Source organism: Notamacropus eugenii, chromosome 3 (assembly GCF_028372415.1).
Source record: "Notamacropus eugenii isolate mMacEug1 chromosome 3, mMacEug1.pri_v2, whole genome shotgun sequence".
NCBI classification, from domain to species: Eukaryota; Metazoa; Chordata; class Mammalia; order Diprotodontia; family Macropodidae; genus Notamacropus; species Notamacropus eugenii.
Genome location: NC_092874.1, coordinates 350,803,574 through 350,827,114, shown reverse-complemented (window position 1 = coordinate 350,827,114; position 23,541 = coordinate 350,803,574). Strand labels below are relative to the sequence as shown.

At 35.4% G+C, this 23,541-nt stretch overlaps 1 protein-coding gene across 9 annotated transcripts in view; it reads left to right on the top strand.

Moving 5' to 3' along the window:
- Positions 1–23,541, top strand: part of LOC140496889 (fibrillin-2-like) — a 132,386-nt gene that overhangs the window by 90,746 nt on the left and 18,099 nt on the right. For 6 of the 9 annotated variants that reach the window (XM_072597232.1, XM_072597233.1, XM_072597230.1 and 3 more), the window contains 4 exons: positions 1,055–1,261; positions 5,443–5,565; positions 12,802–12,921; positions 18,130–18,361. In XM_072597232.1, the coding sequence (XP_072453333.1) occupies positions 1,055–1,261; positions 5,443–5,565; positions 12,802–12,921; positions 18,130–18,361 (682 nt within the window). The remainder of the gene's footprint in view (positions 1–1,054; positions 1,262–5,442; positions 5,566–12,801; positions 12,922–18,129; positions 18,362–23,541) is intronic. The other 3 variants (XM_072597231.1, XM_072597234.1, XM_072597237.1) reach the window with 3 other exon arrangements.

Here is a 23,541-nt window from a genome sequence, read left to right as displayed (position 1 = left end):
TCTCAAAACTTTTGCACAGAAGATCCCTATCCCACACATACATCTTTCCTCTTGCAAAATTTTTTCCTTCAGGGAAATGGAAAGTTAACACTGTCTCTTCAAAAGCATAAGCTCTCTTTATTCAGTGGTTCAAAAATAAATTCAACATTTCCATTCTTTCCAGTAGGCTTTGTTTTAGTTTTTCTGAAAGTCTTTATTTTTGGTGGGGATATGTGTGCTACACTTGCATATCTTCTTTTTCTGCCAAATAACGAAAGCAAAAATTTTATTCACATCTACTGAGAAGATCCCCTGTCACGTAATGGATGGCTCCCCACAAACTAAGTAAGCATCAGCAGGATAGAGGCCTGGGAGGGTGTAGTAAGAGGGGAGGGAGTAGGAAGGGATCTCTGGAGAAAAGGTAAAGGTAGATGAGGAATTGGGATTGTGGAAGGAATTGTGGGACCTATTATCTCCGATTCCACCCCTAACAAATCTTGGACCAAGGTGAGATAAAGGAATATGACTGAGGGATCAGGAAAATATAATAGGCAACAGCTGGTTTTGGTGGAAGAGAAAGAGTAGGAATTATCAGGTCAACAATGAGGACTGAAAGGAAGTTCCTGTGGTCACTGAGGGAGTTCCTTTGCAGTAATGAGCTACCTTATCACATTTAGTCAAGTCTAGTAAACTTTTTGTTAAAAGAATGGTTTCCTTTTTTTTTTTTTTTTTTAGCTTTAAGGTACACTTGATGATCCTCGTGCTTTAACATGTTAACTTCCCATACTAAGTGTCCATGGCAATATCATCCTAAGACTGAAGCAAAGATTATAAACAATCTCTATCACCTCTAAGAGAAAATTGCTGTAATACCTTAAATAATGTCTGTGAATTACACGATTGTCTTTGGGAAACGTTTTGAAGAAAGGAATAATTATACCTAAAATACTTGATGTAAACCATTTTTTTGGACAACAATCATTGACATATATTTAAAGTTTATTTGTAAACATTGATAATAAATAAAAACTATAGGCTTTTAGGGTGATTGCATTTTTTCCTCTACTTTATGCAGCCGACAGAAAAGGAGTCTGTTTTGCTCAGCTTCTGCAATCAGTGTGTCACATGGCTTCCAGTAGCCAGAACCTTGGCACAAAGTCAGAGTGTTGCTGTGATACAGGATGGGACTGGTGTAAACAATTTGAACTTTGCCCACTTCCTGTCACTACCCAGTACAAAAAGATTTGTCCTCATGGCTCAGGATACGCCACAGATGGAAGAGGTATGAATCTATATATTGGTTTGAAATAATGACAAGGAAAACTTGATTTTATTATTTAACATTTCAATAAATTCCCTTGTATTTCTTTCAAAAAGTACTATAAATTCAAACTAAACTTACTGCTAACAAAGTATTCTACAAGTAAAGATCAGTGAGATCTATTTGCATAAAAATCGATGACTTTTTTGTGATAACAGCTTCTTTTTACATAAAAATAGTGTAATATTTCAATATGACCAATATCTTCAAATATATTTTCTCCATTAGTTCAAATATGCTTAAATATGTTATATGCAGTAGTCTCTTCCATGTTGTGGGGGGAATGGGACATGGAGTCCCCATGGTCTGGAAAATCTGTGTAAAATTTTGGTCCTTCATGTCAGGGAAGTTTAGTTTTTTTTTTATTTTTATTTTACAGGGTATTTACAGTACCTTATTATAAAATCTGGCTTAAGTATTTGGTGAAAGGCTATATATAGGTCAATGTTAAGCAAAAATACTACATGAAAAAGAAATTTTAAAATATGAAATAAATATGAAAATTTTTTAAATGAAACAAACTTGAGCATAATACTGACTGTGCTGAGTGTATAACTATATCGTACAATACTGCATACATATTTTATTCATTTCTGAGTTTCTGAGCTTTGTGTTGTCTGATGGCCTTCTTGTATCATTTTGCTTCTGTAAAACTCCCCCAAAATTCCCATTAAATTTTTTATGCTGACTCACAATATATTAAAACTACAGTGGGGAAAGTCTTGATGTGGAAGGAATAGCTGTAAATCACATTTACATTATTAATTTTACTTAGGTGTCTCTTTTCTAATCAAGACAATTCTAGACCAGTTGATGGATTACAAGTTACCTGTGCTCCAGATCTGAGCTTTCAGTTGATTGAGTAGTATTGAACAGATGTATTTCTAATTGTGGGTTTTTTTCCTGTTTGATTTTATTTTTTCTCTCCTTTTCTTTTACTTTCTTTTCACTTTAATTGTTTTCAAAAGGTACTACTTACTAACTTGCTCAGGATGGAAGTGGAACAGCCATTCACATGCCTGATATTTGTACTTGTCAGCACAGAAGCTTTGGCCTGCTCTGTTTTTCCAAGTTGGGCCAGTTTGACTGTCCTTCAGCAACTCCATGTCGCTTCACCTCTAGAGAGCTTACCATATTTGCATCTAAGTCAGACGCAGCTTGGCCTACTGTAAACTAAGAGCTCCTGCTCCTAAAATTCAAGTGCCCGCCGACAGCAGGAACTCTAGGCTCCTCAATTTTATTTTAAATGCTACCTGCAATTACATGGATCAACATCTCTAAAAGTGGAAAGCTGGTGTCCAGTTCAAGGCTATCAGTCCTGTGTGTCACACACACACACACACACACACACACACACACACACACACACACACACACTTCCAAATGCATTTGTAACAATCTGAACCTTAGACATCAAGCTAAGACTTTGAGGAAAGAAAACTAAGTACTCTCAGTCCTAACGTAATTCCATCTCTATTTCATTCCATGGCACATCTACAGTGCCATCCATTTTCGTACCATCTCTTTCATATTACTATCATGTTCCTGTGTGTTTCTGTTCTTTTGATTACCACTAGAGTGTGTTGTTCCTATCCTATAAATATACTTGCCACCTCCATCATAAACCAGTGGTCCAAGTTCTACCTTCTCAGCTACTCTTTAGGATATTTCAGTATCTACAGCTTAAGGCTTGGTCCCCTCACACGTTATCATTATTAATACTAGTCACTTAGTAGATACTTAGTTGACTTTGGTTGAGTTCCCTTCAAGTACTATGTGTATCCTCAGTCTCACTCAAAAATCACTCAGCATCTTTAAGATCTATGATCTCTTAAACTTGCTTTAGACGACAGCTGATGAGCTAAGGAATTTTATAAATGTTAGAAATCTGGCTGGATTTAGAACAGAAAGAAGAATTTAAAGCAGACATTTTTAAAATTTCTGGTACAAATATTTATTGTTGACAGTGTTTTAATTTTTGGACTTAGAAAAGAAACGATTATATTTACAATGTTTTGCTAAATATCTACATACTCTGGAGTTCTACTGATCATACATGAAAAAATATTTTTCTGAGTTCTAGTTTTTTTTTTGAGATTTTTCTCCCTTTCCCCAGTTCTTTACTATATTTTCAAATTAATTGTATATCAGATGGCAAAAATGAAAGAGTCAGGATATATCCTAGCTTTCACCCACAACTGCTCCCAAGAATGTAGAGGAAGAACACTAGACTGAGGCATACTTGAAAATCTAGAGAGAATCCACAGTGATTAATTTTTGCAGTCCACATCAGCAAAGGAAAATGAAAGACTAGAGAGAGAGAAGAACCAGTAAAGCCCAATACAAAAACTTCCAGGAGGGAAATTGGACTGGCCTTACAGCTATGTACGGACAGGTAATAACAATAGGTAATAGCCAGTGCTATGTTGCTCTGATGCTGAATGGATACTTAGAGCCAGTATGAACTCAAACGGTAACCCTACAGCTTGGTCCTTGGAGTATGATCTTGCATTCATCCAACAGACCTGTGTTGGGGCCTGCAACTGAGTAATGAGAGTACAGATTAGAAGGGGGCCTGTATTTCTTTCGCTCTGAAAATACAGAACCTGCTGGCTAGCTGACTTTAGCCAGAAAAGGCTACATTTTTAAACATTAGGAGCCTGTAAACCTCAAGCCAAGAAGGCCAAGATCAGACCACTTCATAAATTAGACAAGTTAGATATACTGAAAGTTTGTATCTCCCTGCTCTGAAGTCTATTTGAGATCCTTGAAGAAAACAGTTCTCAATAACCACAGAAAAACATGACAGGACACTAGATAATAAAGATCTGAACCACACAAAGCCACATTTCACCTAAAACTCTTTGTAGAACAGATTTTAAATAATTTAAGAAAATTCTTTGCCTGATGAAAACCTTCTTAGTTTCAAGTTCTTTACACCTACAAAAATGAGCTGCCGTAAATAGTTTTGTTTACATTTCATTTTTAATCTCTCTCAGGTGTAGGCCTAGTAAGTGGTATCTTGAAGTCAAAGGACATGCACGCCTTAGTGACTTTGGAGGCTTAGTTCCAAATGTTTTCCAGAATGCTGAGACGAATTCACAGCTTCAATGCAGGCAATAAATGTGCCTATTTTTCTGCAGTGCCTCCAGCGTTTGTCATTTTACTTTTTCATCATCTTACCCAATTTAATAGATGAGAGATAAAACCGAAGAGTGAATCTGCATTTCTTTAATTACTAATAATTTGAAATATTTTTATTGTTTTATCGATCGCTTGGATTTCTTCCTTTGCAAACATCCTATTCACATCTCCTACCATTTATCTACTGGGAAATGGATTTTGTTCTTATAAATTTAAATTAGCTCTTTGAAACCTTTTTCAGAGAATGGTGCTGGCCTCTATGACACTCCATTGATTTAGAAATAAACAAACAATAAAGATGGATTAAATTAAAATCATTTTTTATGCAGCTTCAGAGTTCTGTCTTCACAGATCAGAAGACGCATTTATTTCATTTACTTCCACTTTTTTTCCTTCCCTACAGATATAGATGTCTATAAAGTCATGGGCAACTTGTATAATGATGGTCAATGTATTAATACTGTGGATTAATAGATAATACCTCAGTGCCAGCAAATGGCTACAGTATTACATATATAATTTAATGAATAAATTTTGAAACAAAATAGAAAACAATAATGTTTTAATATACTAAAATGATGACATTACACACACTACTTCTTACAATATAATAACATTCTCATTTCATTCATGTACTGAACTTTAGTTAGCCATTTCCCTATTGATGTGCATCTATTGTAATTCTGATTTTAAACTATCACAAAAATTATGGCTATGAATACGTTGAAGCATCTGAGAACTTTCTTCTTGTCAATAAATTCCTTGGGGTATGAGCCCAGTTAAAAAAAAATGCATACAAATATCTTGTTCAGAGGGTATAGACTTGTTAGTCACTTGATTGCAAGCTAGTAATGCTCTACTTTCTAACTGCAAGCTAGTAATGCTCCACAGTTCTATAATTCTTCAAGTAAAAGTTGAATAGATTTGAAGTGAGAGATGTAATTTGTACCTTTTAACCAGTAATTAGTATTTATGCAACTTATTCATTCATTCTTTAGATCTTGATGAGTGTAGTCCATCTTTTAAACCTTGCAACTTCATCTGCAAAAGTACTGATGGAAGTTATAAATATTCTTGTCCTTCAGGATATATTCTGCAAGAAGATGGAAAATCTTGTAGAGGTAAAGAGAAAGCTTTGCTTTATTTTCAATTTTTTTCAGTCTATAAAAGAACTTCAGTATGGGATGGTCCTAGGGATTTTCTAACTTCAGAAAGCAAAGTCAGATGGAATCATTCATAATAAGTTAGCTGTATAGCAGTGGTATCAAACACTCAAGCAGACCCAACACTCCTGAGTGCAGCACAAACTAGATTAAAATGTAATTGGGAAATATTTAACAAAATAAATTATAGTGCAATAAAATGTAAATTATGTTATATGGTTTTCTAATTCACTGTGTGGTCTACATACAGGCATCCTTATATACACTTTAGTGGTCTTTTCTCTTTGAGTTTGACATCACTGATGAATTTTGACATCAAATAACTATATTGACAGCTCTGAAGTTGTTATTTAAATGATTGGGAATGGCAAAAGACTTAAAGCAGGGTAACTGGCTAAAAGCATATTTTAATATTTTAGGCAAGACATTCTAGCTACCAAGTCATGTGTGATCCTGATTGTGGCTCCACATATTTGAATTGTTTCTTTGTAGTATTTTTAACTTGTCCTGATAGTTCTAAAATTTGGAAATAATGTTCCTTGGATAGGGATGACGTCCAGCTTAAGTTATCAGGCATCTGCAGGTAGAGGGTACTAAGCCAAATCCAGCAAATTTCACAGATGAAAAGTCAAAAAAGAAACAAGGAATCAATAACCAGAGGCAGAGTAGATACAGTCAGCTGTGGTTCTGGGACCCACTATCATAGCCGCATTCATGGTAGAATACATGAGTTAAGGGTTCAATTTAGTAATCATCCTCTCCTGAATAAACAAAAGTTACAGTATTATCTTTCCCATGTGCTATAATTTCCACAACCTTGGAACATCATCTGGCTTCTGTTTTACCCACAACTTAGCTCCCAATTTTATTCTACCAGTAGAACCCAATCCTTCACTTCCTCTGCTAGTTATTTAAGAAGGAGGATCAGTTTTCACAAGTGGTCTTGTTTCACAAGGTATAATAATTATTTGAACTATTCTATCATTTTTACAAAACTGTGTGGGCTCCTTCCCTAAATTTTGGAATGTCACAATAATTTCTCCTTGATAATTAGAATCTAGCACTCTAGCCAATACATGCATTTCTCAAGCTCCTAATCCTGACTTAGGTAATATTCATCCAAAATGATTCTTATGGATTCTCATACATATACCAGTGGAGAGTGTTCTTATTTCTTTCCCATCCAACCAAAAATCCTCTAAGGAATGTGGATGTTATCTTGCTGAACCAGGTGTCCCTGAATAAGGTGCTGGAGCATCTGGCCTCACAGTCCAGTACTCAACATTTGGAATCTTATGTGTTTGTTGTTTTTGAATTTGGAGATTTGAGGTCATAATTCTGGCTAGAGGTATACTTCCTCCCAATGGTCTATTATTCAAATTACATAAAACAATGAGCAGATTATCTTTCCAATGTTGATAATAGTTATTAGAACTTAACTTCCTCAACTGTTCTTTCATTAATCCATTCATCTTTCAATTCCTGGGTCATCTCCAGTCATCCTGATGAATATCTGGTCACTGGATTCAGATGGCTCTGGAGAAGAAGTGAGGTTGGTGACCTGCGCAGCCCTCCCTCCCTCAAAACAAAGTCAAGTGCAAGTCATGGCATCATTTCTCTGATGGCATGATCTTCTTCGGAAATGAAGGTCAAACACAACAACAACATTCTTTCAATTAACCCGGACACTTGTGGATAATAAGGAATATGATATATCCATTCTATGATCTTTAATACACCATATCTCTTCATTTCATTACCTTTGAAATATGACCCATTGTCACTTTGAAACTGCACTGGGGTTGCATAGTATAGACTTATGATATCTAAATTTTACAGGTATTTTTCTGGATCACATTCTTATAGGGACAAGCCACTAGTATACCTGAATAGGTGTCAACCCAAAAACATATAAAGTTGTATCCTTTATCTTGAGGTAGGGGGTCCAATATAATCTATTTGCCAAAACTGAGCTGATACTTTTCCCCTTGCTATCTCTCCAGTTACTACCCAAGGAACAGTTCATTCTTTTTCCAACTGACATATGTAACATTCTTCAGTTACTTGTTTTAACAATGAATGAGAGATACTAACACCTCGGGCTTGTGCCTACTGGTATGTACCCTGGACCCTTAAATGGCTGGCCACTTGAAACTACTTTGAAAAACTAGCATTTTGCAAGTATCAGATCATCAGTTGGTATCAGAGTAGGGACAATATGTTGAGTTGCAATCTTTGTTAGTTGATCAGCATGTGCATTGTACTCCCGTTCTGGTGTGGTGAGGGCCACATGAGCATCTACATGAAAAACTGACAAATTAGTAACCAAAAACATGTCCCATATATCTTTCCATAATTCTTTACCCCTGACTTGTTTGCCATGAATTTCCCAATTTTGATTTTTCCACATGGGCATCCATGTAGCTACCCATTAGCTACTGCCCATGAATCAGTGAATATATGACACTGTATATGTACTGCCATAAGTTCAGCATATTGACTACTTCCACCTGTCCTAGTACTTTTCAAAGTCCACCTAGTACATGGGTTATAGGTTACCGCTTTCCAATGTCTTTTGTGGCCCAGATATTTTGCTGTCCCACCATGCATGTCTGTTTTGTTCTTCAGTTAATCCATCATATCCCTCATTCCCTTTTACCAAGGACTGTAACAACTGTTGCTTTGGTTCAGAGGGTGCACCATTTCCCTCAGTATCTATGTTTGCTACAGATTCATGTAAAGCAGAAACTCCACTTTTGCTTGTTTTAGAGCTATTCTGAATATACCATTTCCATTTAATTATGCTAGCTTCCTGTGCATGTCCAAATCTATGAGAAGCTGGGGTACTCATTACCCAGGTGATAATTGGGATTTCAGACGTTAGTATTACCTCACGGTCAAAAGTCAGCTGTTCAGTCTCTTCTGAGCCCAATATGTAGCTGAGAACTGCTTTTCACAAGGGGTATATTGAATTTCAGATGGGGTTTCCTAGACCAAAATCCTAAGTGTACATTTCATCTTCGTTGTATTTGCTATAAACTCCAGTTTGCATATTCATCCTGTACAATCACTTGTAATTCCACCAGGCCACATTGTCCTTGGTCATAAATCTAGAGCCAGCTATATAGTGGTCTTTGTTTCTGCAAAAGCTTTACTTTCCTGTAGTCCCCAGTCAAATTCATATTTTTTTCCTAGTAAATTTATATAAAGGTTTCAAAGTTTACCCTAGGTGTGGTATGTGATGTCACCAGTATCCAAATAATCCTAGAAACTTTTGGGCCTCTTTCTTATTGGTAGGAATAAGAAAATTCTGAATCTTTTCTTGGGCTTGTAGGAGAATCTCTCATATCCCCTGATTCCATTGTATACCCAAAAACTTTATGGTCTGAGCTGGCCTTTGAATCTTTGCAAGGGTAATCTCCCACCCTTCACTTTTCATATGCTCGATTAAAAGTGTCACTGTTCTCCACTTCTGCAGTTTTTCCATTTATCATAATATCATCTATGTAGTGGGTAAGCTGTACACCAGGTAGCTCTAATTCATCCAAAAGTTCAGCCATGATCCTATGACAAATAGTGAGGCTATGCAAATATCCTTGTGGCAAGTGTATAAAAGTATATCATTGGCCCTGCCAAGTGAAAGCAAACTGGATCCACAGTTTCAAATCTATTGGGATAGTAAAGAAAGTATAGGCTAAATCAATAACTGTATACCATGTCCCATCATATTTCTGGATCTTTTCTATTAAGGTAATGGTATCTGGAACAGCAGCATACAAGGGAAGAGTAACTTTATTCAATTTTCTATAATCTGCTGTCATCCTCTATGTCCCATCTGACTTTCCTACTGACCAGACAGGATTATTTCATGGAGTAGTTGTAGAAACTAACATTCCTGCCTCAATATACTCCTTGATGGTATTGATAATCTCATTTTGTCCACCTGACACATGATACTGCTTTAAAGTAATCACTTCAGAAGGTTCACGTAAAGTGATTGGGTTGATTTTTATTTTACCCACTGTATTAATTCCAATCTTTCTTACTGCAAACTTGTATTTCCCCTCAGGTAAATTTAAAGTCATACCTCAATATACCTATTCCAATGATGTACTCAGGAATGGGTACAATTACCCCACTATAGTCTTTCTTAGGTAATTGTCCAATTTTCATCATTAGATTAACTTGTCTGGCTGATATTCCAGGCCCTCCCAATCCTGTGATAGTGATAGGAGTTCCATGTTTAAACTTTTCAGGGTTTTCTTATATAAGGGAGGTCTCCACACCAGTGCCGATTAATGCCCTGGTATTTGATCCATTTTTCCAATATATGGTCAAATTGGTATGGGGTCTGTAACCCATCTGTGTATTTCTTTAATATGAGCTAGAGTTTGGCCAACTTCCTATTCTCCCTGAAGGTGCGACAAACTTGGATACAAAGTTTCAGCAGGATCTATGGGGCAGGTCTTACTTCTCTATTTTGTTTACTATCAAGTTACTTTTCTCAGTGCATTCTGTATAGTTCATTAGTTGGAACACCACCTATGCTTCCAAAATCTACCCCTGATCTCTATAGAGCAGTAAACAGTTCTCTCCTTGTCAATTTATTCTGATTTTGAATCCGCTGGCTATTTACTCTTCTCTCTCTAGGAATTTTGTCTTTTCCCCAGTCCCCTAAGTCACTTAACTGTGAAATCTTATTCAGCACCTCTGAAAAAGGGTATCCCTATTTCCCCAATTATTAGAGTCAAAATCCAGTGCTTGTAAGTAAGAGGAGCTGTCTTACTATTATACTTGTGTAGTAAACTGCAAAGGGAGTATCATAGTACGTATTTGCATTTCATTCATTATGGCAGTCTTAATTACCCCCTTCTTTAGCTTTCTTATACAGTCCCCAAGTGAATACCAGTGTCTGTCTCCACTAGGTCACATTGTTTCAGTAGGATACTGCCTGCTGCAGCCTTCTGCAGCCAAAGCTAACAGATTAGTTGTATTGTTGCCTCTTTGCATATTGTAAGTAAGCAAACTCTAAAAGTTTGCTGTACAAAAGGATTCTAATACTTATAAATTTTACACAGTCCACTCAGTCTATGGCTATTCCTCCAGCTCCTTCTTCACTGATTCTCACCCTCCAAGATATTAATGACTTTCCCAACCTTTGGGTGAACTGACTCAATATTTCTGTGACCTCCTGCTGAGTAAAATCCTTAATTATTTCCCCAAACACTGAGGTTCCTCATTGGTTCTTCTGTTTGTATCTCACTATTGGGCATGCTTCTATCTGAGAAACTTCTCTCTCTAAATTTTTTTTTACTTCCTTGATCACTGGCAGCTAGACTGGGTCTGTACAAAGGTCATATGCACATTTTTTTGTCAGCCTTCAGCCTCTCTGAGCTAAATGAACAGACTTCCCTTTTGCCTGGGGGTCTTGTAATGGAGAGCCTGAAGACTGGGAAGTCCCTGGCAAACTAGCCATCTGAATTTTTTCCTTAAGCAGCTCATCACTGCTTTTACACACAATAAGGTAACTAGTTAATAAAACCCAGTCCCTCGTATTTACCCCTGCCAACTCCTTCCTTGTTCTTATTGGTTTTTCTTGTAAACACCTTTCCATATGTATGGGATGACGAGACCCCTACTCAAAGTGACTGCTCAGAGGCGTCTCAAGGTAAAAACAGAAAATCTCCTTTATTCACTTCTTGAGAGAAACCAGGCAGTCCCTTCACCAGTAAAGCTGGAGTAGGGAGGCACCTTACAGAAGAAGAATGGCACTTTATGTATAAGACCCTGATGAGAAAATCCCCCTCCCACCACTGACCATTATTCTCATTGGCTGAGAAGCAAGGTCTTACATTCTAGGCGTGAAATCTAACCAATCCCTTTTTAAACCCAGTTCAAATTTCCCCGCTCCTGGACGTTACAAAGCCTGCGAAACTACACGTCATTATATGCAAACTAGGCATTGAGGAGTTAGTGAGTCATATCCAATCATTGATCCTAATGCAATACATAGCCTTATATGGAAATCACCTGACTCTGGAGAAATGGAAACCTGGGCCCAAGGTCTCTTCCACTCCGGGGAGAAGACTCCACATTCCTGCGAAGTCTTCACTAAATCTGTTCCCATTCACATATTTCCCGTTCCCCTTCCTGTAACCTTGCTTCCCAGTTTTCACAGGGTCCCAATGCTCTTGGACCATTCTCTGACTAGTGATGAAGAAGTTAAATCGTCCCAACCTGGGATAGTAGTTTCTTCCTCTAAATGCTTTCTACCTCCAAATAGAGATCCTGTTCGTAATGCCAAATGTATTGCCAAGGCAATATTCACAGCGCTGGTGCTGACTAGGAATATGCCAGCATAGTTCTTAATAGCAAAATATAAAAGGCTCTCCATATAGAAGGCAGAAGAAAAACATGTCTTTAGACACCAGAAAGCCAAATCTCAGAACCAGAAAGCAAAATCTGTCATGGTGACAAGGAAATTTATAAATGATCACCACAGGGAATAAAGCCATTCCACACCTCCTCGGCCCCCCAGGGCCTTCTCACAAGCAAACACTCACAAGCCTGAGCCCTGCCACACACCTGCCTTCCTCCTCTCTGCTCTAACCCAACCCCACTCACTTACTTCCTCCTGGTTCTGCTCCACCCTTTCAACAAACTCCTCCCAACACAGGCTCCATGTGACTTAATGAATCTGTGAATGAATAGGAAAGCTTTTCCATTTAAATTACCATTACATTTCTTCGTAGTGTTTCTAAGTTAAAAAATACATTCATAAATTTGGCATCTGATTGTTGTAGAATTTTGTCCTAGAAGTCCGTGGTCCATTGGTGTTTATGTTTTCTCAGAAGTAAGATTCACATGCTAATTATTTTCAAAATTGACAAAATAGGTAATGAAGACATTTAAGGAACAAAATATAGTGTAAAATAATTGACATAGAATTCTGTTACCACAGGTGATTTTCTTAAAGCTAAAACTTTATTTAGAAGTTTGTAGACTGTGCAGGAATGGAATGGTTTGTACAGATGGCTATCGTTCTTGATGTTACCATGGTGTAGATTTAAAAACAATCAGAATGCCTCAGTTTCTTCATAAAATAATGATAAGTGTATTTGTGTCAGATAGTTTGCAAATGATGTAAGAACAGTGAAAGGGCAGACACTTATCTTATTTGGATTGTTATTGCAGATGTGGATGAATATGATACAAACCCCAAGTGCCAGCATGACAGCCAAAACACTTTTGGAGGTTACAGATGTGCTTATCCACAAGAGGATATTCAACATCGTCAATGGAATCAGTGTGTTGGTAAGAGCATAATTTCTCTAGAGAAACTGAACTTCCTTGCTTCAAATACTTCTGAGTAAGGAAAAAAAAACCAAGATAAAGCATTCTCCTGAGGGTTTCTGTTTTTGTGTCAGTGACCCCTTGGGAAGTCTAAAAAAGTCCCTCAGCCCCCTTCTCAAAATATTCTAAATGAATAAAATAAAATAAATAGGACTACAAAGGATAGAATTTATACCAAAATACCATTATCCAAATATTTTTATAGGCTCATAACACCTAGATTCAAAACCCATGCACTATGTAGTTTTTGGTCATTAGGAACAATAAACGGGACTTTGAAGTTTAAAAATAATAGAATTTTCATTATTCTTTGTTAAGTATATTGATCATCTCATGTCATAAGATTATGTCATCACTGAATTTGTGCTACAAATAGTTATTACCTCTCTGCATTAAAAATTTGAAGGTAATTTAGACTGACAATGAGAATTATCCACCCCCTCCCTTTCATAAATGAACACCTATACATTTTCTTTAGAATAATAAAGTGCAAAAAATTTAAGTAGAAGTAAACAAGACAATTGGCATACTTAGTTCTAGTAAATGTTGTTGGTGACTGGAAAAAATGGAAATCTTTCTAACCTTGATAATTTACCTATTCAACTTTGAACCTAAATTGATAATGTTTGTGTTAAGTTGTCTTTTAAAAAATGTGGTAAGACATGTAAAAATGCTTCTGTGATATAAAAATAGACACTTATTTAAAGAATTTATAATTATGTTATGAGTCATCCAGAAGACAACTTGTAACCAAATGTTTTATAACACGATATATCAGAAAATTATGTGCTTAAACAAAAAAGGGGGAAGATAGCAATACAGATATTAAATAATTGAAAATTTCCATGTCTTAGCAACCAAATTGAATATAGTTCACATTCTTAGTTAATACTCAGCAAAACAAATAGATTTTATTTCTTTTCAGTTGGTGGTGGACTTCTCAAATCTCTATCAATCAGTCAATTAAGCAATTATTAAATACCTTCTATGTATCAAGAATTTTACTAAGATCTCAGGATTAAAAAAAACACAGAACTATCTTTGTTGTCATAAACTGAGAAGATAATTCAGTATTAACTCTTTGCCCTGTGAAAGTCAAAATTATGTATTTGTTATTATTTCAAGGCTAACTATTTGGGAAAAAAGCTTGTCCTGCATATTATTCTACTGCCAAGAATAGAAGAGTTGAAAAACCAAATTTTTTACGATGTGTCATCCTCACTCTAAACAAAGACACAATGTGGTTTTGTAAAAAAATACACCAGAGTCAGGAGACTCTGTGGTTGTGATTGGGGAGCTTACTTTATCTCTCTAAGCCACAATATCCTTGCCTCTAAAATAGGGGATCTGACTAAAATGAAAGTTTAAAGACCTAATTTTTAAGGAATTATTGAATTATACATTTGGGTGCTAATTTATTATTTAATTTAATAATCATTGGTTAAACACCTGTTACATAGACAAGATGCTGTGCTTGCCCAGAGAAATAAAAAAAAATGAGAAATAGCTCCACCTATAAGAAGTTATGAACAAATAACAGTATAAATATGCATATGTATGTGTGTATGTATATATATGTGTGTTTATGCATATATATAGATTCATATGCCATAATTTTAGTCTGACGTTATTTTATAAAATGGCTAAAAATCAAGGTCCTTCACTTGATGAATCACATCAATTTAAATTTAATCTCAGACAATTGCTTGAGATTAAAAGGTGTTTGCTGTTTCTCTTACCAAGGTCACAGAGGGGTATAAGTATGAATAGTAGCAGCTAATGATACAGTTTTTTTTTTAATCTTTGCTATGAAATCATCATGAAAATTGGAGAAGTTCTTAGTCTTGGGCTCTTATTACTATGAGAATCTCATGTCACTTCAAAGGAGGTGAAAAAGCATAAAGGAGATGAGATAGTACATCATATAAAAGTAAAATTGAAAGAGATTGTGAATCATTGTGTAGTTTGTGAATGGTATTTTCACTTGGACCAAAAGGGTTGATTTTTTTACAAATCCATAATATTCTGCATAGTAAATCAAATCATTATTGACTTATTAAATGCCTATTATGTGTTACACACTTTGCTAAGTACCAGTGATAGGAAGACATGAATGCAATGATCCTTCCTGTCAGGAAAGTGACATTTTGTTAGCCAAGATAATTCTATATACAAAAATAAATATAGGAGACAATAATTGAGAAAAATATAGACTCATAATTAGAGTAATGGAAAAATTTTGGGAAGAAGGTGGAATTTGAACTCTCCTAGGAGGGAGAGGGACAGTGAGTGCAAAGGCAAAGATATTCCTTGACAAATAGGAAGACCAATCGAGTAATCATAGATTGTAGGAAGTGTAGTAATGTATAATAAAGTTGAAAAGGTAGGGTGAGGCCAGGTGGTGATGGGTGTTAAAAGCTAAATATAATTATTATTAGTTTTTGATTCTTAATGCAACAGGGAAATCGCAGGATCTTATTGAATGGGCAATGTCATACTCAGACCTGAACTTTAGAAAAATCACTTTAGTAGCTGTGTAAAAAAGTTCTTGAAGCATGGAGAGCATTTAAAAGGGAGAGCAGGAAGGCCTGATTTAGAGTGGTGCCCCTGTGATTTAAATGAGGGGACAAGTAAAAGATATGTGGAAGTAGAAACAGTAATATTTGGTAACTGATATGGAGTGAAAGTGAAGAACCTAGGAAAATGCCAGTTTTGTGAATCTGGATGACTGGAAGAAAGGTGATGTCCTTGATAGAAGGAGGGAAGTTCAAAAGAAGAGTAGGTTTTCAGAAAAAGACAGTGAATTCTCTTTGGGACATGTGGAATTAGATGGCTATGGAACATCCAGTTTGAATTGTCCAGTAGATATTTAGAAACACATAACTGGAGCTCATGGCAATGCTAGTCTATATTCTGTAGTTACCTACAGAAAGATAATAATTAAATGCATATATGAGCCAATAAGGCCACAAAGAAAGAGAATTTAGGAACGAAAGAGGCCCATGACAGAGCCTCAGGTGTTCCAACAGCAAAGGAGATTGAGGTGTAGTGGTCAGACAGCTAGGAGTACTCTCCCTATCTCCACTTCCCCACCCCCCTCACAAAAAAAATCCTTTTCATCCTTAGTTCTCATGTCAAATACTGAAGAAGGTTAAAAAATGAGACTTAAGACAAAGGTAACACTGTCAGTTCTTCAAATAAAAGGTGAACAATATTAGAAAAAACTCATCGAATAATGAAAATAGAATTGAATTCCAGATCTAGAGTGGTATTTTATACTGCCATAATATTGCAACAAATGAATGATGTCTTTGAGTTTTGACATCAAGAAACATTTATGATTTAAAGTAGAAAAAACATTTACATATGAAAAAGAACCTTATAATTTCCCTTAACTTGCAGAATTTGCATACATTTTAAATTAAAAATAGTGACTCTTCACGGATCTCATTCACTTTAACATAGGCACAAAAGGAAGAGGTACCTTAATTTATGTGAAGTTTTTGCTACTTTTGGTTAGCAACTTCCACTTGATTCTGTGTCTTATGAAATGCCGGTAGAGCTTCGATGGATTTGACTTGGCAATGACCATATGTCAAACAAAACCATGTGTAAGGTAGAGGGGATATAACTCTACCCCCTTATATATGTTTTAAAAGCTCTGTTTCTATTTTACGTTACGTCATGATGATGTTGAATAATATACAACTGAATACTTCATGACACTGCTTTTAAAATATTATTTTAATAACCATACTTAAAATGTTTCATTATAAAATTTGCAAAGTACTTTCTGAAAGTGTTGTTTAAAGCTAATTAACATGATCAATTTATTGACATGATAATTTAACCTCCTACTTCAATATTTCTGAAAAGATCTCTGGCTTTGTTTTAAAAAAACAGCATTTTCATCATAGTTCATTTTTGTTAAATTGTATCTGATAAAGATTCAAAATTAGAAAAGATATTCTGCATTTAGGTATGAGATCTAATTATAGTCCAGGCTACTTACACTAGTAGAAAATGTGCTTTGGGTAAGCGCAGGACTATCTCCATTAAACATAATATCAGATCTATTTCTGATGGGCATAATTTCTCAAAATTAAAAAAAAATGCTACTTTAACTGTAGTGAGATAGGGATTCTTTTATTCTCTGTAAAACCCAATTCAAAATAGAATTGCTGAGCAAATGATATTTATTCTGTTATTAACTATATCTATACTTATAAGAACTTTATTGCATATTTCAATCCATATTCTAAGACACCTCTTCAAATGGCTATTCAATTCCAATGGAAATATTTCAAAATGTCTTTTTGTATTTCACAAATCATTAACAGGCCTCCCAATGCCTAGCTGCAAATAGGTCAGTTGTAGCATATGAAAAATAATTTGTTTAAACAATATATTAAATACCCATTTAACACGCAACATAGATACTTGGAAAGTACAAAGAATTCCATGAAGTTAAATGTGAATTTTTTCCAGGATGAAACTTTGATTATAGCACTTGCCAGAAGCATGCAAGATGCATTGTTTCTTTTTGATAAGGTATGTTCTGTATCATCCGCATAATTAAGTACAGAATCATAGTGGTCAAAGTCAAAAGTAGTCAAAAAATAATCCTATAGACATGTTAATAAAATATAAAATGACTCTCTTTCCATCTAATGTGTTATCATTGTAATGTCAGCAGTCTTGAAAATAATTGCGCATTATTTTTTTTTTTATTAGCCTAGCTGAGAAAGATGTGCTTGATATGAGATTGATCTTTAAGCAGGTAAAACAATACTAGGAAAATGGTTATAAATGATTTATCTTCATTCAGTATCTTTAAATCATTTACATTATTTCTCCCTACAGAGTGAAGGTTACAGTGAAAGAGAAAACAATAATTGAAGTAATTGTATTTTAATAGGAATTATTGAATAGGTAAATGTTGAATTCTTTCATAGGGATGTTAATGTTAGTATAATTTGCAAATAAGAAACCAAATATAAAGGATATTTATGTCAGAATCACACTGGCACAGTTTTTCAACTTCTAAGATCCTCAAGGATCTAGAAACACACAAAATAAAATTTTCCTATTCTTTTAAAATTTAAATCTTTGGGGGGTTGTTAGGTCTAGTTTATGTTCCTGAATGATAGTCCTCTGTTTTTCAAATAGATGAGAATGAATGCAACAATCCAAATGCTTGTGGCTCTGCCTCCTTCTACAATACCCTTGGAAGTGACAAGTGTACTTGTCCATCGGGATTCTCTTTTGACCAAATTTCCAGTGAATGCCATGATGTGAATGGATATACATCAACAAACAACCCATGCAATTATGATTGTTCCAACATGGAAGGTGGTTATCTCCGTGTTTGCCCACCTGGGTATTACAGAATCAGACAAGGGTGAGATAATCCCATCAACAACATTAAGAGTTTTATATTATATGTTATCTGTGACGTTAAAAACGAGATACTACCTATTAAATGAAAAAAGTTATTCTAATAATGATGATGATATGAAACCCAGAATACATATTACAGTCAAGGAAGGGTGTGAAGAGTGGCAGAGTAAGAGAATATCCACAAGGGACACAGAGCAGGGACTCTGTGTGACCTAAGATTTCTATGATAGCTACAAAAACCTGGAAGAATCCTTGAAATGCCAGATAATTAGACTCTGGCAATACTACTGCCCCTGCTATGAAATGCCTTCTGTGAATTGAAGAAATAAATGGGAGAGTATATGCATTCAAGCTGGGCTTACTTGAAACTGTCATGGTGGTCATTTGACAAAAGGACTATGAAGTCCTTCCTATTCTAGTACTCCAAGAAAGCAATCTCCATTGGGACAAATCAAATATACTAATACCTCACCTGTCAGACATGCTTCAGAGCAGATGAGACTATCCACAAAAGCATACAAACTAAAAGTGTGCATGAAATACTTAAATTATGGTCTACTACCATATCATAATGAAAATGGCAAAATAACTCATCAATGATAGACAAAGGCTTCATGCTGCTATTTTTATCAGAGACATCAAAGTTCTAATTCACACAATCATATATGCTGACCAATACAGGGAAATTGTAGAAAATAATTTCATCCCTAAGCCTAAATAAGATGATACAAAAGATAAAATTAAGAAAATGCTAAAACTTAGAAGAGAGAAAAATTGAAGACCCTAATGTCATTAAAATACTTAATGCAAAACTTTTACCTAATAACAAAATAGATAACAAAAATAGCAAAATATTAGGTTATTTTGAAAATATTTAGGCATGCTTAGACAGTAATTCTGCAAATCCCTTTTAAATTTGAAACCATGAATCCAACTGGCAGATCAATTATTCCAAAACAGTAATTTTTTCTAAAAAATCTGATACCTACTACATGAATTCCTAAATAATAAACACATTCTATTATAATATTTCATAGAAAGTACAAAAATCTCCCAAAATCTGCATACTTCAGTATATGTTACAGATTTGCCAAGGTAAGAGAGAAAGAAAAAAGAAAGGTGCAACTAACAAGGAATGCTTTTAAGAAGACGCACTTTGAGATAGCTATCGAATATCTGTAGAAAGGAATTGGAAGATTACAGCAATACCCCGCTGGCCCATGCGAAAGAAAACCTGAAAGCCTTATCACCCATTGAAAGGCAACAGAATCAATGCCTTGGAAAACAAATCCAGAAAACAGAAGTGTATCAGAAATTCTAAATTTTATTAGCAAACCAAAGCAAAAATCTAAATGCTAAGGTTATATGAGGAGGCAGAGCAGCGCAGGGAACAACCTAATTCAAACTAAATTAAGAACTTTACTACAGAGACTTGAGAAATATAGACAAGAGAGAATACCTGAAGAAGTATGTTGACAGTTCTGCTGCGTGTGGTCACAAAAAGTTTAACACAATATACAGGGAAATTGGACTGTGGAAAATAGAAAGTTTGTGTATTGTTATTATAATGAACAGCAGTAATACCAAGGGAATTGAAGCCCTGGCTTCTTTAAAATACTGTAAAAATGAGTATGTCAGATAAGATGGCTAAGAAGTTTCAAAGTGGTTCATAAATTGCTAGTAAAGCACTGTACCAGCTTAGACACAAGCCTTTCTTAAGAGAAGATATCTCATTTTATTAACCAAAGGTAAATACGTTAGCAATTTCTCTAAAACATGGGATGTTTATATTTTTATATACAAAGCGTTCACAACTTGTACCACAAAAAATGAATTATGAACACTTGGAAAGAAAATAATGTCTCGCCCAAGGAGCAAAAAGGTTGTGCCAAAAATGTCCCAGGGTTATAAAGAGTGATATATTGGTTTGGTAATTGTTGAAAGAGCTGCCCAAAAGAATTATAACATTCATATTGCCTTTATGGGGTAACACAAAGCTTTTGACTCAATTTCACACTCATGTCTTATTTGTGCACTGGATATATATAAAAAATAGATACAAATAAAGTGCAAATATTAGATTGTTTGATGTCCTCCTAGAAATTTTTCAATTTAAAATGTGCCATCAAAATAAAAAACATTAAGAATAATTGATGTAAAATACAAACTTTTTCAGGCAGATAATTTAAATCATTATGATTTTGCCTAGTCTAAAATCAATTATCTTCTCTTACAAATAGAATTAAGTATGGCTTTCACGTCAGAGGGTCAAATCAAAGCACCTTATTAACCACTTGATTTACATTGGTAGTATCAAGCTGTGTGGCTCCACCAAAAATAAAACACTTCCGTCATCTTCCGAAATCTTTTTTTATCAAAATGTAATTTCAACTTGGTAAGTGTTAAATTCTTAATGAACACTTGGGAAAGATAGAGACTGAAGGCTGTAAACTTAAATCAGATTATATTGAACCAAAAGATGAAAGATAAAAGTGATGTCTTAAAGTATCTTGAACTTTCTAGGGAAAACACATTTGGAACAGACATATCAAAGAGAAGTTTGCACTGTATATGTTTATACTGGCATCTTAAAATCGAAGTCGAATGGGAAGAACATGTTTAAAGCAATTAACACCTCAATATCAATCTTAATGTACACTTTCAGAGGTATAAAATAAATCATAACAGATTTGGAAGGCATACTAACAAAAACCTATATAATAATGAATGGGATCTATCACTAGGCAACTACAGAAAGAATAAATACTTCTTCATCAGACCAAAGGAAGAAGATCAATTGATATTCATAGAGCAAATACTAAATAGGTTAGAAATCTGTAGAAATAACGTTTGAAACAAACATCACTTCACCAAGCTTGTTTGTGTTTGTTGAATGTAACCAAATATGATTTACCTGTACATGAAGCCCATCGGCTAGGATCCAAGAGTAAAATCAATATGTCAACAAAACAAGCAGATCAAACAACCAAGTCATGCAGTGTTGTGCATGGAAATAGAAGAGTTTATACTGGCAATTCAGGACCAGGTCTTTGCCACCAAAATTACAAAATGATTTTTATCCTTAGGCAGCCAGGATTTAGTGATCAATATAGATTATGCAAGGAAATGGTAGAAACTGCAAAACATTACTGCAGGCTATAATAACTAGGTTTCTAATAACTAGCAAAAAAGACCTGAGAAGTAGAATTATACATCAGAAGGATGCTATCTTTCATTAACTGGTGGATGACAAATCCCCATACTACAAATACAGATTCCAAAATGTCCTGGCAAATTCAGCAGAGTAAATTGATAACATAACATGATCACAGATTGGAAACTCTTATCTTCCAGACATAACTTTGATTCATAGAAACTTGAAAATAATGTTTTTAATAGATACAGCCATACCAGCTGCTCACAGTTTCTAAGGTACATAGAAAGAAAAGATCTCTGGGTTTCACTGAGTAGAATAACATCACTACATAATCTAATATCCCTTAGAGGGTCTCTCCCCACTCATCTCTCTCTGCCTAGGTTAATGTGCTCCATTCTTCTTTCCCCCATCCCAGTGATCCTGATCCTCCTGCTCCGTAGTTCTCCTCTCTCTCAGCCCTACTTCTCTAATCCTATTTCCTCATGAACAATTTCTTTTCATCTTAATCTTTCATCTTTGACCTTCACTGAAACTTGGTTTACTCCTGATGACACTTTTATATAGTAATAGCTATTTTTGGAATACACTGTTATGATCCATTTCGTAGTTGCAGCTAGGTGTCACAACATATAGAGTACTGGACCTTCTGAGTTCAAAATCAGGTTCAGACACAGTAGCTGTATGATCTTGGCCAAGTCATGTAACCCTGTTTGCCTCAGTATCCTTATCTGTAAAATGATCTGGAAAACCACTACTGTTTCTTTGCCAAGAAAACCCCAAATGGGGTCATGAAAAGTCAGAAATGACTGAAAGGCTGAACAACAAAAATCCATTTTATACTTCTGACTCTCTCATGCCCGCATTCCCAAATTATTAGTTGTGGTGGGAGGAGTCACTTTATGTTCCTAAACAATGAAATTCCTTTAACTGATGAGAATCTTCTATTTTTCCACCTTTCTCCTTATCTTATGCTCTTCATCCACACCATGACCTTCATTCTGCTGCCTTTAGTTTGTTCTCAGACTATGACCCTGAGCTGGCAAGGCTCTTCCCTTCTTTAACCTCTTGGTGTGCTAGCAAAACTCTACACTAAAGTGACTCGAATCAATTGCCTTCTTGTCCTGTCATTGATCATAACTATTCTGGAAACCTCTAATCATCCTCCTTCCCTCCTATTCACATGATGTTGATGGACTTGGAGGAAACCATGAAACCATGCTGATGGGGTCCATTGCAAATTTGTATTATCTAAGCTCATCTGGGCTTTCACTGCTATAAGGCAGACATTGATTTCCTCCTTAATTGATTCTGCCTAATTGATTTCATTCCCACAGTGTTTTTCTAAACCTTATTTGTCCTCAAATCTCCCATGATATTCCTTTCTCCTACCCTCTCAGCTGAGAATTTTGCCTCCTGATTCACTGAAAAAAAATTTAGGCCATTTACTGAGATTGCCCTCTTTTTCCCTGCTTCCTATCTCATATCACTCTTGTCTCCAGTGTAGAGGTGGCTCTTCTCCTTACCAAAGTGACATCTATTGCATTCATGCTTGATTCCATCCGATCCTCTCTTCTAGCAGATGGACCCTTCTCACTTATCTTCAGTTAGCTATCTTTTGGCTTCTTCATTGCTGTCTACAAGCTTGTCTGTGTCTACCCTAACCTTTCCTCCCTCTTATGGTGAAACTTCTTGAGAAAGCCACTACAATTGATGTCTCTCATTTCTAAACTCTCTACAATCTGATTTCTGGCCCTACAGTTTGACTGAAAATGTCCTCTCTAAAGTAACCAATGATTTATTAATTGCCAAACCCAATTGCCTTTTCTTTAACCTTCCCCGTTCTTTACCTCTCTGCCACATTAAATCCTGTGATGACTTTTTCTTCCTGAATACTCTCTTCTATAGGTTTTCATGGGACAGTTCTCTCCTGGTACTTCTTTCTGTCTGCTTCTTTTCATTTTCCTTTCTTTGATCCCTATTCTTGTCATGTCCACCTACTGTGGGTAATTCTTGAAGGCTACATC